Source organism: Candoia aspera, chromosome 1 (genome assembly GCF_035149785.1).
Source record: "Candoia aspera isolate rCanAsp1 chromosome 1, rCanAsp1.hap2, whole genome shotgun sequence".
NCBI lineage: Eukaryota > Metazoa > Chordata > Lepidosauria > Squamata > Boidae > Candoia > Candoia aspera.
Genome location: NC_086153.1, coordinates 69025477 through 69038234, shown reverse-complemented (window position 1 = coordinate 69038234; position 12758 = coordinate 69025477). Strand labels below are relative to the sequence as shown.

The 12758-nt window shown below is 38.2% G+C and overlaps 1 protein-coding gene across 5 annotated transcripts; it reads left to right on the top strand.

The window, feature by feature from the left end:
* Positions 1 to 339: 339 nt before the first annotated feature.
* ZBTB18 (zinc finger and BTB domain containing 18) lies at positions 340 to 12192 on the top strand. 5 transcript variants are annotated; one of them, XM_063306222.1, is made up of 6 exons: positions 1924 to 3107; positions 4821 to 6080; positions 8509 to 8529; positions 9383 to 9407; positions 10220 to 10297; positions 11498 to 12192. In XM_063306222.1, exons 1-3 carry the CDS (start codon positions 3095 to 3097, stop codon positions 8514 to 8516), a joined length of 1281 nt encoding a protein of 426 aa, XP_063162292.1. In that variant the 5' UTR covers positions 1924 to 3094; the 3' UTR covers positions 8517 to 8529; positions 9383 to 9407; positions 10220 to 10297; positions 11498 to 12192. The 5 variants fall into 5 exon arrangements, with proteins under 5 accessions (XP_063162255.1, XP_063162274.1, XP_063162292.1 ...); XM_063306213.1 differs by having other exon boundaries at positions 9383 to 10297; XM_063306185.1 differs by lacking the exons at positions 8509 to 8529; positions 9383 to 9407; positions 10220 to 10297; positions 11498 to 12192 and adding an exon at positions 340 to 764 and having other exon boundaries at positions 3025 to 3107; positions 4821 to 8304.
* The last annotated feature ends 566 nt before the right edge of the window (positions 12193 to 12758 follow it).

Genomic DNA, 12758 nt, shown 5'->3' with positions numbered 1-12758 from the left:
GACCCATAGCCATTATTCCCCACCATGCACTGCGCCCAGGGAGAAAGAGGCAGCCTGCCCTCGGCTCGCTCCACCCGAGGCCGAGGAGACTGCAGTGAAGAGGCGCGAAGGACGCGCGGACTGACCCGGGACTACAAACCCCCGCCCCTTTCTCAATCGGCAGCAACACGCCTGTGGAGCCAATAAGCCCGCCCCGAAACGCTGATTAGCCACAACGCCCAGCTAGCTTCGCTTCCTCCTCTTGCCATTGGGCAGGCTTCGATTGTCGATCAGCGACTTTCTTTCTTGCTGATTGGAGGAAGCTGTGCCGTGGGCCAGCTGCGCTGTCAGTCAGGGAAACTGCTCGGGGAAGGAAGGGAAGAGGGAGGGGAGTGAAGGAAACATCTGGCTGCCGCAGCCCGGGCCCGTCTGTGCCGCCGCCGCCGCGCGTGCTCCTGCGCCGTGTGCGCCTGCCTGCCCGCCCCCTCTCCCTCCCTCCCTCCCTCCCGCTCCGCCGGCCCGGGATCCTCCGGGGCGCTGCCATGGGGCGCCGCTGAGACAGCGCAGGGAGCCCCCTCGCTCCCTCCCCTGCCTTCCTCTCCCGTTGCCCCGCTCGCCTTGCCCCGCTTGGTGGCCCCTCACTCACTCGCGGACTTGGTGGGGAGCGAGCGGGACGCCGGGCGGGGGCACGGGGAGCCCGTAGCGGCGGAGGGGGCGGTGGCGGCCGAAGGAGGAGGAAGCGGCGCAGGGAGGAGCGCGGCTGGGACCTGGGGCCGCTCCAGAGTGTGAGTCCCAAGGCTGACCCCGCGGGCACTTGGCGGAGGGGGGCGGCCGGGTGCACGGAAGCCGTCCCGTGTTGCTAAGGAAGGAGTAAGAGCCGCAGGTTGCTTGTTGTGCTGGGGGTGGGGGTGTTAGGTTGTAATGGGACAATTGGCAGCTTTGGGGGAAGTGGCATCGAGGGCAGGACATTCAAATAGATGGCAGGAGGAGGAGAGAAGGATGCTTTGAGTCACCCTGAAGAGCCGCTTAAAGTGAGCTGAAGGGGGGGAGGGGAGTTTAACAGGTGGAGAAGAGGAGGGGGCTCGGTGGGACGCGGGGGGGGAGAGGTAGCCTAATTTTCTGGAATGAGCTCCATAAAGACGGGATGAGGGCAGGTAGAAGGGGGTCTGGGGTTAATGGGCTAGAGAGCGAGCAGCTTGTTTTGGATGGTAAGGCTTAGGTGGACTCAGGTGTATATCCTGGACTGGGCTTTCATAGCAAGAGAGGAAGCTCCAGAGCAGATTGTAACTGCAGGGGAGTAAGGAGCAGTTCCCGAGTAAGTTTGCCAGGTTCAGACTTTACAGCCTCACTTGCAGGATGGGAGACGAGGGGGGTTGTTGGGGGACTGGTCTGAGCTCGGGAGCAGATGGGGGAGCAGAGAGGGAGTCCTTTGTGTGTGGCAGAGGCTGTGCAGTGTGTGTTTTGTCTCACAGCTCAAAAGGTCAGAAGGGGTAGGTGATGTGGAGAGCAGTACAGCTGTGGAGACAAGGCAGGGTGGATGAGGAGAGAGGAGATTTGCTCCCTCCCAGGACTCTTGTGCTAACTCTTCTCCTCACTTTCCTTTTGTTCCTTTCACTACTATAAGAGGGGGCTATTCCTGTATTTGCCTGCTTCCTTCTTCCCTGTCTCTGCTGCCTCCCTCTTCTCTGCATTTACTTGCTTTAATCTGTACACACTTTGCAATATGTCAGGAGGGAAAAGAAGTTATAACTGACTTAATCTTCAAGTTGGTGTCACTCTCTAGGAAGGGTGAAAGGGGAAAGTCACAACTGGGTCATCCACCATACCTTTTTTCTCATATTCATCCAGATTTTTTTTTCTTTATTTGTAAAATTCTATTAAGAACAGTGGCAAGAGAAAAATTGCTTGGATTAACTAACTACTGTAGTGAAATGAGATGGGGGAGTTATGAGTAAATGGTGCAAAGAACTTTGTTAATTAAACATAGTCTGTGGCCTAAGACTGGCAAGTGGGATACTTGTCCATTCTGCTGTGCTGAACAGCTTGTTTCATTTTAGTTTATTTCCCGATTACTCACAACATTTTCCTGTTAAGTTAAGGGAAGTCATAACATTTTTTCCATTCTCAAAAATAGATTTACTATATAACTACAGAGTAAAAACAGTAATAATCTTAAAGTATGTGGTAATATTACTGCCTCACTAACGAATAGTAGACTTGCTGTTTGGATTCAGGCCACAGATAAAATAGGTTTTATATGATAATTCTCATTTAAATAACTGCACTTTTTATAAGTTTACTACTAAGAGGGGAGTATTACCATTATTTCTTTTCTTGTATAGTACAACTTATTTGCAGTAGCATAATCTGCAGAGCAAATTGAGCATGCAGATGACTTTTATAAGTGCCCTGAAAAAAATGTTCCCTATGGTACATAAAAATGTAAGCATTTATTACATTATTAATGAGTAAATGAGTTAACAACTTACAGTTGCATTGATATCTATATATAAAAAGTTTTTCTAGACTGTTCTTTCTAAATTGATAGAAAGGGTGAACTGTATACCAAGAATAAGTTGGATAAAATGAATTGCTTAAAATGAACCTCTGGGTAAAAAAATGTAAAAAATGGATGGGTAAGTTCTCAATATAAAAAAGACTCCACAGTTATGACAGAAGGGTTTCTATACTGTACATGCAGTGAAGCCCCATATGTCTAAGGTTTTTTTTTTTACTTTTCTCTGTTAGAAAGTTTTGAAAAAAGAGACTTTGAAGTATTTTGTTTATACTAACAGACAGAAAAGTTCTCCTAAGAAAAAGCTGGTGGAAGGAGTGTAGAGGAGTAGCATATGGCATTAAAAGGAGCACAGCTGGAGGTAACATTTCCATCTGAACATGATGTCAGAGCAGCTGACAGCCTGCCATCCCTCAGCCTTTTATTCTAACACACAGACAGGGAGTGAGTGTGTTTGCAGATCTGTGTGTAGGGAAGGTATCTCATTCCTCTCTAACATCATCTCCACTTTGCATCTGTCTCTTTCTTAGTCTGCTTTTTTCCACCGATCTAACAGACCTGGAGCCAGCAAGACTCGGACAAAAGGACTTAATCAGGTTTATGTGTGCTAAAGGTAGGAACAGCAGGAGGCTAGCTACAGTGTGCTTCTCTCTTGGTGTTTGTTTATTTAATTTCCAAACAAAAATCCCATTACTTGTTTAATGATGTTTAGGAAAAATAAGTAGAGTTCAGTGAAAAGGGAATAACAGTTTCTATTGTAATTAAGACTTTAAATACATGTTGATGTATTTGTTCCTGTGCAGTAATATCAAAGTAATTATTTAAATGATGTAGTTCCCCTATTTTTATTATGAGCACTGAAAAAGTATTTTATAGTTTGGGGAATCATTTTGGCATTGCAATTATGACTTTTCTAAATGTACTGTTTCTCAAAGTAAAAATATGAAAATAAGGTTTGAAATGATATATTTGATAGAAATGAAAAAAAGAATATGCATGATGATTTAACTATTCACCTTTATGCTTTGCCCAAGCCATTGAGAGATCTAGAAATCTATAGCCCCCCCTCCCCCGTTTTGGAAAAAAAAAAGGACCTGAATGTCTGTCCAACTTTAGGATCCCACTTACCTCATAAGTAACTTGGTCAGTTTCACCCTATATTTTTCCTGGAAATATATTAAAGAAGTTTATTTCAGTACAACAATAATTGAAAAAAGGGTTTTGTTTTCACGACTAATTTAGAACTTGTAGATTTGAGCTGCCTGAATTGGCCAGACAGCTGTAATCGCACTCCTCTATTCTTAATCTCTTTATCTGGGCAGCAGCTGCCATATGGCCACAGTCAGCTGGATCAGATGTTTATAAGCTTCCTTCTTCGTCCCTCTCTGTCCTTTCAGCCTCCTAATTTGATCACAGCTACCTTGTGAGCTGCCCTCCAATCTTTATTTTTAGCCCTCTTAAGGATTAGGATTGATGTTGGCTGTGGGGCACTTAAAGTGATTGTATTGTAAATCTTCTTGCTTTATTCTAACAGTAGAATATACTTTGGACAAGATTGTAACTTTAAGAACATATCATGCCCAAAGATGCAGCAGCTATATGTAACTAGTTTAGCACAACTTCAGTTGTAAGTAGTAGAAAATAAAGAAGACATTTAAGATATTTATGTAGAAAAGTCTAATGCTCATTTTGAATGGTTACACGATGCCCCAAAGGGAGAAAAGATTACTGAATTATGCTGAAATTGTTTCCACTGATATGCAGCAATAACATAGAACAGTCTTAATAGAAGTAGAATTCTTATTTGTTTAACAAGTCTTTTATATAAAGAATTTGCATTTTTGTATTTTTAAAGTGGGGGGATGTCTGGTGATCAGTTATTTTGTTAGAGAAAGAAAATTGGAAAGCTATCATTCACAGATGAGGCCAACAATGATCTGTGCTAAGACATTTTAGAAGCCATTGTCATCTTAGTCAGTTAAAGTTAGTTTTTACCCCTCTCTTCTAGGATTAAGCAAGTTATATCAGATGTTTGCTTTTGAATTCAAACAATAAACACTGTTGTAACTTTTAAGTTCATAAATCTGAATATTCATTCTCACATGCACTTCCCAATCTGTTTCTTTACAGTTAACGAAACAGTTAATAGAACTCTGAAAGTTGCAAAAGGTGGCTAACAGAAAGCCATGAAATCTTGACTAATTTATCAATTTCCATTTCTGTATTGGCCATTATCTCTGGTCTTTGTAGACTTTGCTGAATTATCAAATGTAGTGTATAAGCCAATGAATATTTCCAGTGTTTAATTAACTCTTTTTGCTCCTAGGTTATGAAGACAGCATGGAGTTTCCTGACCATAGCAGGCATTTATTACAGTGTCTGAGTGAACAGAGGCATCAGGGTTTTCTTTGTGACTGCACTGTTCTTGTAGGAGATGCCCAATTCCGAGCACATAGAGCTGTACTGGCTTCATGCAGCATGTATTTCCACCTATTTTACAAGGACCAGCTGGACAAAAGAGACATTGTTCATCTGAACAGCGACATTGTTACAGCCCCAGCTTTCGCTCTCCTGCTTGAATTCATGTATGAAGGGAAACTCCAATTCAAAGATTTGCCCATTGAAGATGTGCTAGCAGCTGCCAGTTATCTCCACATGTACGACATTGTCAAAGTTTGCAAAAAGAAGCTAAAAGAAAAAGCCACCACTGAGGCAGACAGTACTAAAAAGGAAGAAGATGCCTCAAGTTGTTCGGACAAAGTGGAGAGTCTTTCTGACGGCAGTAGCCACATTGCAGGAGACATACCCAGTGATGAAGATGAAGGGGAAGATGAAAAATTGAGCATTTTGCCTAGCAAAAGGGACTTGACGGCTGAGCCTGGGAACATGTGGATGAGATTGCCCTCGGACTCCGGAGTGATTCCCCAGAGCGGTGGGGAGGCAGATACACATGCAACAGCAGCTGGAAAAACAGTAGCCAGCCCCTGCAGCTCAACTGAGTCTTTGTCCCAGAGGTCTGTCACCTCAGTGAGGGATTCAGCAGATGTTGACTGTGTCCTGGACTTGTCTGTCAAGTCAAGCCTTTCTGGAGTTGAGAATTTGAACAATTCGTATTTCTCTTCACAGGATATGATGCGAAACAACCTGGTGCAGGTGAAGGTGGAAAAAGAGGCATCCTGTGATGAGAGTGATGTTGGCACTAATGACTATGACATGGAGCATAGCACTGTGAAAGAAAGTGTGAGCACTAATAACAGGGTACCATATGAGCCAGCCCATCTGGCTTCTATGAGAGACGATTCTGTTTTGAGGGAGCTAGATAGAGATGACAAAGCCAGTGATGATGAAATTATAACTCCAGAAAACGAGAGAGTTCAGGTGGAAGGGAGCATGGACAGCAGTCTGCTCCCTTATGTCTCCAACATACTTAACCCTGCAGGCCAAATTTTTATGTGCCCCCTCTGCAACAAAGTCTTTCCTAGTCCCCACATTCTGCAGATCCACTTAAGTACGCACTTTCGAGAGCAGGACGGGATCCGCAGTAAGCCTGCCGCTGATGTCAATGTCCCAACCTGCTCCTTGTGTGGTAAGACTTTTTCTTGCATGTACACTTTGAAACGTCATGAGAGGACTCATTCAGGTGAAAAACCATACACTTGTACCCAGTGTGGAAAGAGCTTCCAGTACTCCCACAATCTGAGCCGCCATGCCGTAGTTCACACACGGGAGAAGCCGCACGCTTGTAAGTGGTGTGAGCGGAGGTTCACCCAGTCTGGAGACCTTTACAGGCATATTCGGAAGTTTCACTGTGAGCTAGTGAACTCATTGTCTGTCAAAAGTGAAGCACTGAGCTTACCTACTGTCAGAGACTGGACATTAGAAGATAGCTCTCAAGAACTTTGGAAATAGAATTTTTATATATATAATTAATATATATATATATATATAAATAAATCTATATAGTTGTGGTACAGTCTAAAAGCAGTCTTGTTTCCTTAAACTAACTAAAAGTTTGGCCATTAGCTTGTTTAATGCACTTTAAAGCAGCATGAACATTTCACTACTTAGTGTTCTGGTAATGAACTATAGAAATAAGACAAATAAACTTCATAAAATCTTCCCCTGTCTCCCCACCAAGTAAGTACTTCTTTTAAAAATAACTGCAATTGAACAATTGTGATAGTCTATTTAACATTATTTGCGACACTGCATCATTTCAATTTCCACTTAAATCAGTAATCTCCAGTGTTTTATCACTTCAGTTAAATTTTTTAAACTGCATGCATGTTTTCTAGCTCAGGGAAACCTGAATGCTTTTAGACCCAAGCGATATAATTTCTAAATGACTGGAGTATCAATTTTTCAAAAGTGATTGTTATTATATTGTAATTTGTAAACTACAATAGTTCCCAGTTTTAAAAAAATTTTTGAAAATACACTGGAATCATGGGGACTCTGAAGGTGTGCTTGGGATGAAAAAGGATGTTGCAGTTTCAGTAGTTGCAAACTGTGCATTTAAAATGTGAATTACTGTTATATACTGTAATTGATTAAATGGGTTGGGGGGTGTCAAAGAAATTGACGAGTTGTGTTAATGCTCTCAGTTGAGTCTTGAAAAGTAAATATTCTACAGAAATGCATGCATTTCAGTATATTTTTGTCTTTGTTTGCATTGTATAACTTTAATGAGTGATTTTAAAAACTTATTTAATTTTTAGTAGGAAAAAACGCCAGAAAAACTGGTGTTATGAAGAATATAAATGCACTGTTTTTATTTTATATAATTTAAATTAATTGCCCATTGTCTTTAAGTTGAACAAAAGCTACATGTTGATTTTAGCTATGTAAAGGAAGATAGTAATGTTTACAAACAGGCTTAGAGGTTTGCATGTGCAGTGAGCATTTATAAAAAAGATTGCACAAACCCATACCAGCTCCAACCTTAGATGCATATACTTACCCATGTGAGCATTTTTAGAATTCCTGCTGCACAAATAAACAATAGGTGTTCATTTTATTCGCCCCTTCAAAAGATTCTATGGAGTGAAAAAGCCCCAGGCTAAAAGAACTAAAAACCTTGATTGACATGGGATGGGGTGGGGGATGGTGGGAGAAAAGTTGGGGGAGGGTTTGTGAACTGTGTATCCAAACAGCAAAGACTGCAGCCTGACGTGTGGTTTTAATGATCAACACGTAGGGCAAAAGCATTTTGCACAGTGTTTGTTTTCCTGTCTTGCACTTACAAATAAGGTCTATGGGAGTAGCATGGAAAATGTTTTTTTCTGCTTTTGTTTAGAATTTGATCGCCTTAACTACTGTAAACATAGCCTATTTTTGTGCTTAAGAAACTGAATGGAAAACTCCATTGTGTATTGCTGGACTGTTTTGGAAATATTTTGGTCAAATGTATATTAATTTGGCTGTAATGGCATTTAAAACAAAAAAAAGCTGTGAAAATGGCCTTGGAGCATTATTTTTAGTTACTTGAACAGTCTCTAGGTTTTAAAAATTCATTGTTTTTATTAATTTAGAAAAGACAATCAGTGTCTGAAAAAAATGGACTACTTTTGCTTTTTTTTTTTTTTTTGTGGACGAGTGATTGTTTTGGGCGGGTTGGGTTGCCCTTTAGTTTCACATTTTTTGGGTTCTAAGAATTAGACTGACATCTAGCCTTGACAATCATAGTATGTTTTATTTTCATGAGAGGGAGGGGAATAACTTATAATGCTGTTTAGTTTTGTACTATTGGTGTGTTGGTGAATTTTTAAATTGTGTGCTAACTGCAATAAATTATACATACTGAGAAATCACTAGTTGTCTTCTCCCCTTTTTAAAAAAGAAATTTAAAACTATTGTACATACCTAATCTTTTTGTGCAGTGTCCTCTTGCTGTATGGAATAAGCTTGTAATTTGAAATGGATCTAAAACAAAAATGGTTTCCATTAGGCAAATGCTGTTAATACTGTATTTCTAAAAAGGACTGATGCATGGCAACTATATCTTTTTCCTACAGGTTCCTAAATAGAAAGCTATGGTAAGTAATATTCTCAGTTTTATGGAGGCACAAACTTCTAAATCCAAATTTAAATTCTGCATCTAAACCTAATTAATATTAACGTGATAGTGAGGATGGGGCAAAGGAAAAAAGTGGCAATTTGAAGAAATGTCTGTGTAGTGAGGCATCTACAAAACTGAAATGATGGCTATCCCAAATCATGTGCACTCAAATTATCAGTACATGGTCACTCCATTTTTCTTTAAAGATGAGCCTACTCCTGCCAGGGCATCTTGTAAGTAGCCCTTAATTTGATAGACTAGTTTCTTAAGGTGTTCCCAAGGAAAGCTTTGACATAGAGTTACTTTTCAGTTTGGATCAAAAGAAATCTGCACATCAACCAGACAGCCTAATCTTTATTATTACAATATGGCTCATATAGTATTGAACAATTATGATAACCCCCCAAAAGTTCTCTCTCATTTAATGCAACATTCATACAGTTTAGTACCTCACTTCATGACTAGTGATTAGTCTCACTATTAGATGATGGTTACGTTTTAAAAATACATGACATAGTATATAACCTAATTATTTAAAACAGTTGATATCACAAAGGTTGGTGTAATTCCTGCAATATCTGTCTCAAAACTTCATTTTTGGGCTTTGAGCTTCATTTTTGTGAATTTTAAGGTAATGTGCAGGAAATAAAATTCAGATTGTCACTCTGACAGTAAGATATGAAAACTCTAAAGGAACTTATATCACTTCAAATTTCCAGATGAGATATTTAAAGTGCTTAAAGCTTACTTGTGGATATAATTTTAGAATTCACTACTTCTGATAATAACAGGTCTGATTAACTTATCCATATTAGCATCTTTCTCCACAGGGCTGTTAAAAAATGAGAGGAATATGTGAGTACAACAAATACCAAATTCGGCCATATTCCATTTACTGTAATTGAAATGTAAATTGTTGTGATCATCTACTTATGTATGTGTAAGATAAAATGAAATCCTCCTCCTATAAGACATGCTTTTTCCTTTAGCTTGTAATAAACTAATCTGTGTGACACAATTCTTCTAAGGTGTGACAGTAGCAGTTAACACCTTGGTATAAACTGTAACAAAGAATGCTTAGCAGAATTGTTATTAGTAAGTCCAACAGCTTTTTGAATGCCAATAGAAAATGCCACTGAATTGTACATTGTTTTAATCATAAAAATCACAGGACGCATTGAATGATTATACTTGAAATGAGACTTGGTGACAACATTTGCAACCTTTTAAACATAGTTAAATTTTGAGTAAACCCTATAATTTTGTTTTGGGTACATCATATCACAGAAAAGATAGCACATTGCTTTGGTTATTTATTGTTTTATATTAATGTGAAATACTTCCTTTGCTGCACACGTGTGTATTATGGTGTACGCCTATCCTTGTGCAAATGTGCCAATGCATATGGTATACGGAGTAAGTATTATCAGAAAGAAATTCACAGCTAAATTGCTGTGATAAAAGTTAATACATTCTAAAACCAAATTTAGTATACTTGTGAGACCATGGTATTTGCTTTATTGTTAGCTTTTCTTACAAGCAGCTGCATTTCTTCAGGAAGTCGTCTCAGGTTCATTTTTCTTGCTGAATTAAAGTAAATGCTTTTAGCATTATATCTTAAGTTATGTTTTTTTTAATATGTTCTTGAGTACTTTGTTTCTTTTTAGCTTTTTCAGCTCTACCTGTGAGTCTCTTAAAAAACAAACTGATATGATAATTCAAATCAAATGCTCTGCCAAATCAAGGTAAAACTTGAGGGGGATAAAACCAGCTGTTTTGAATAGAAATTTATATGTATGCATGCTTGTATTTTTGTCCCTGAAGCATGAATGGCATGTTTGGGTTAGCATACAATTTTTAAAAAATAAACTATCATTAAAGGTTTTTCTCCAAAATTCTTCTATACAATACTGAAGATAAAAAAAAAGGATAGATAGCATGAAGAAAAAAATAGATATAACTGTATTAACATTTTACATTTTGTCCACTGTAGCCGATTGACACCTTATATTGAATATAATCATTAGGAAAATTTAATACATTGAAATTAACTTTTCTATTGAGCAACACTGGCTTTAGTCATCTTTCTTTTTACAGATACTTAGTAAGATCACATTATCCCCTTTTACAACATTTCAGTATCCAAATCAAAAAGAATGCTGTATTGTATAGTCAAAGCCTAGAGTCACAAGGTCATTCTAAGGTGATACACTCCTGAAAGTTTTGCTGATGGCAGATTTTGATTTTCTTAATGTCATTATAGGTTTAAAAAAACATTGCTCAGAAATGTTGAGGATTTTAAGTACTATCAGTATTGTTCTGTTCAATGATGTTTCAAGTTCATTTGTCATCTGTATTCTAAATTGTTGTGAGTGAGAGAAATAAATATCTAGGAAAATCCTGGTTTTATTTTCTGATTTGGATTCTTCTGCATTCTATCATGTTCTCTGAGATTACACATTGCATAAATGTATAGTTATTAAAACAAATGCATAGTTATAAGATTTTTCAGACTACTGAATATATTAATGCAGCATTTTGCTATTGATGAAGGAAATTAAATACAGATTTTGTACTGATAAGTATTTACCACATAATCCTATACTTATTTGGAGAAGGACCAACTGAACTCAAGAAAACTTCTAAATAGACACACACAGAATAGCATTATTAAATAGTGTTATAATAATTTTTAAATAATTTTTAGAATCTTAGCAGAGTAAGCATATGATGATACAGTTAAGCATAAAACTAAATTGTGTGCATTTATGGTGTATGTCAAAGTGTAGATTGATCAAGTTTTCTTCCCACTCTAGTGAATGAAACCCACAACTTAATTAGAAGACAAATACTGAATAAATGTAACCAAGCAATTGAAAAATAATACTTTAAAAAAGTATGAATATCAATTTATCCTTAACACATGTCACCATTTTATTCATCAGCCAATATGTTGTAAATATTAGAGTTCCCTGCTTTGATAAGCATGACTTAAGCCTGGATTCAGTATACTGAAATTCCCTTCATGGATATCCTTGACCGATAGAGGAAGGCTAAGCAGGCTTGGACTGGCTAAATACTTGGACGGAGGTCCACCAAGAAACACCAGGACTGAGGAGCCTTGAAGACATCCCGGAAGGAAGGCAATGGCAAACACTGCTGTATTGATGCCAAGGAAATGACATGAATTAAGGAGACTATGTTTACAAGTATATTGCTTCCTGAGATTATTGAAAAGAATTGCCAGAAAAAATACGGTTATCTTTTGTTTGAGTTGTTATTACAGCCAAGATGTCTTCCATTCATATCAATTTTGGTGTGTGTGTGTGTTTTTGTCCCATCATGGGCAGCAGCATATTTCATTTTAGAGGCCCCTCCATGTGAAGAAAAAGACAGAATCTTCTTAAAGGCATTGGTTGGGGTCCTTTCTTTGAAAGCCCTCCTCATGCAGCTGCTTGAGAATACTGTATGTAGCAATGGGCACCATCAATTAGGGTTTGAAAGTATCTTCACTGAACTGAAAGGATTTTTCTCCCATGTAACTGTTCAACTCTCATTAATTGCACTGGGGTTCTATAATGATCTAGTGAGTAATTGCGTTTTTATTTTTCTGACTAATAAAATGATTTTATATAATATATTCTGTTGTTCTTAATTCCAGGGTGATGGTAAAACAAGGTCGATTGCACAATAATTAACACTTTGACAAAGGAGTTGACCTTGGGACATGAAGTATAACCTTAATGGATAGAATAATGTATTAAATATATGCACAGTAATTTTTTTTATTACAGTATGGAAAATGTTGAGCTTATGCATTTTCTGTAAATACTAAAAAAGAAAAAATGATGAAGACTCAAATGACTACCATTAACTGCTTCATATTTAGCTTATATACCTCTGTTAAAGGTTCTTAATCAGATTTTCCCCTTAAAAAATTAAGATTTTCAAATAGAGCAGCTTCCTGCTTTAGCTGGGCTTTCAAAAAAGCATCAAGAGCAGTAACGGCAAAGTAACAATGCAGTAAATGATCATAGAGTTACAACTAAAAATGTGGCTTTAATTATTTGTTGTTTAGCAAATTTTAACAAACGCTAATGCTTACATAACTGAATTAATATGTACAATTTTAATTATACTCTTTTGAAGTGTAGCATAATTATGATTTTATATACTTTCTATAGTTTTATCAAATATTTTTAATAT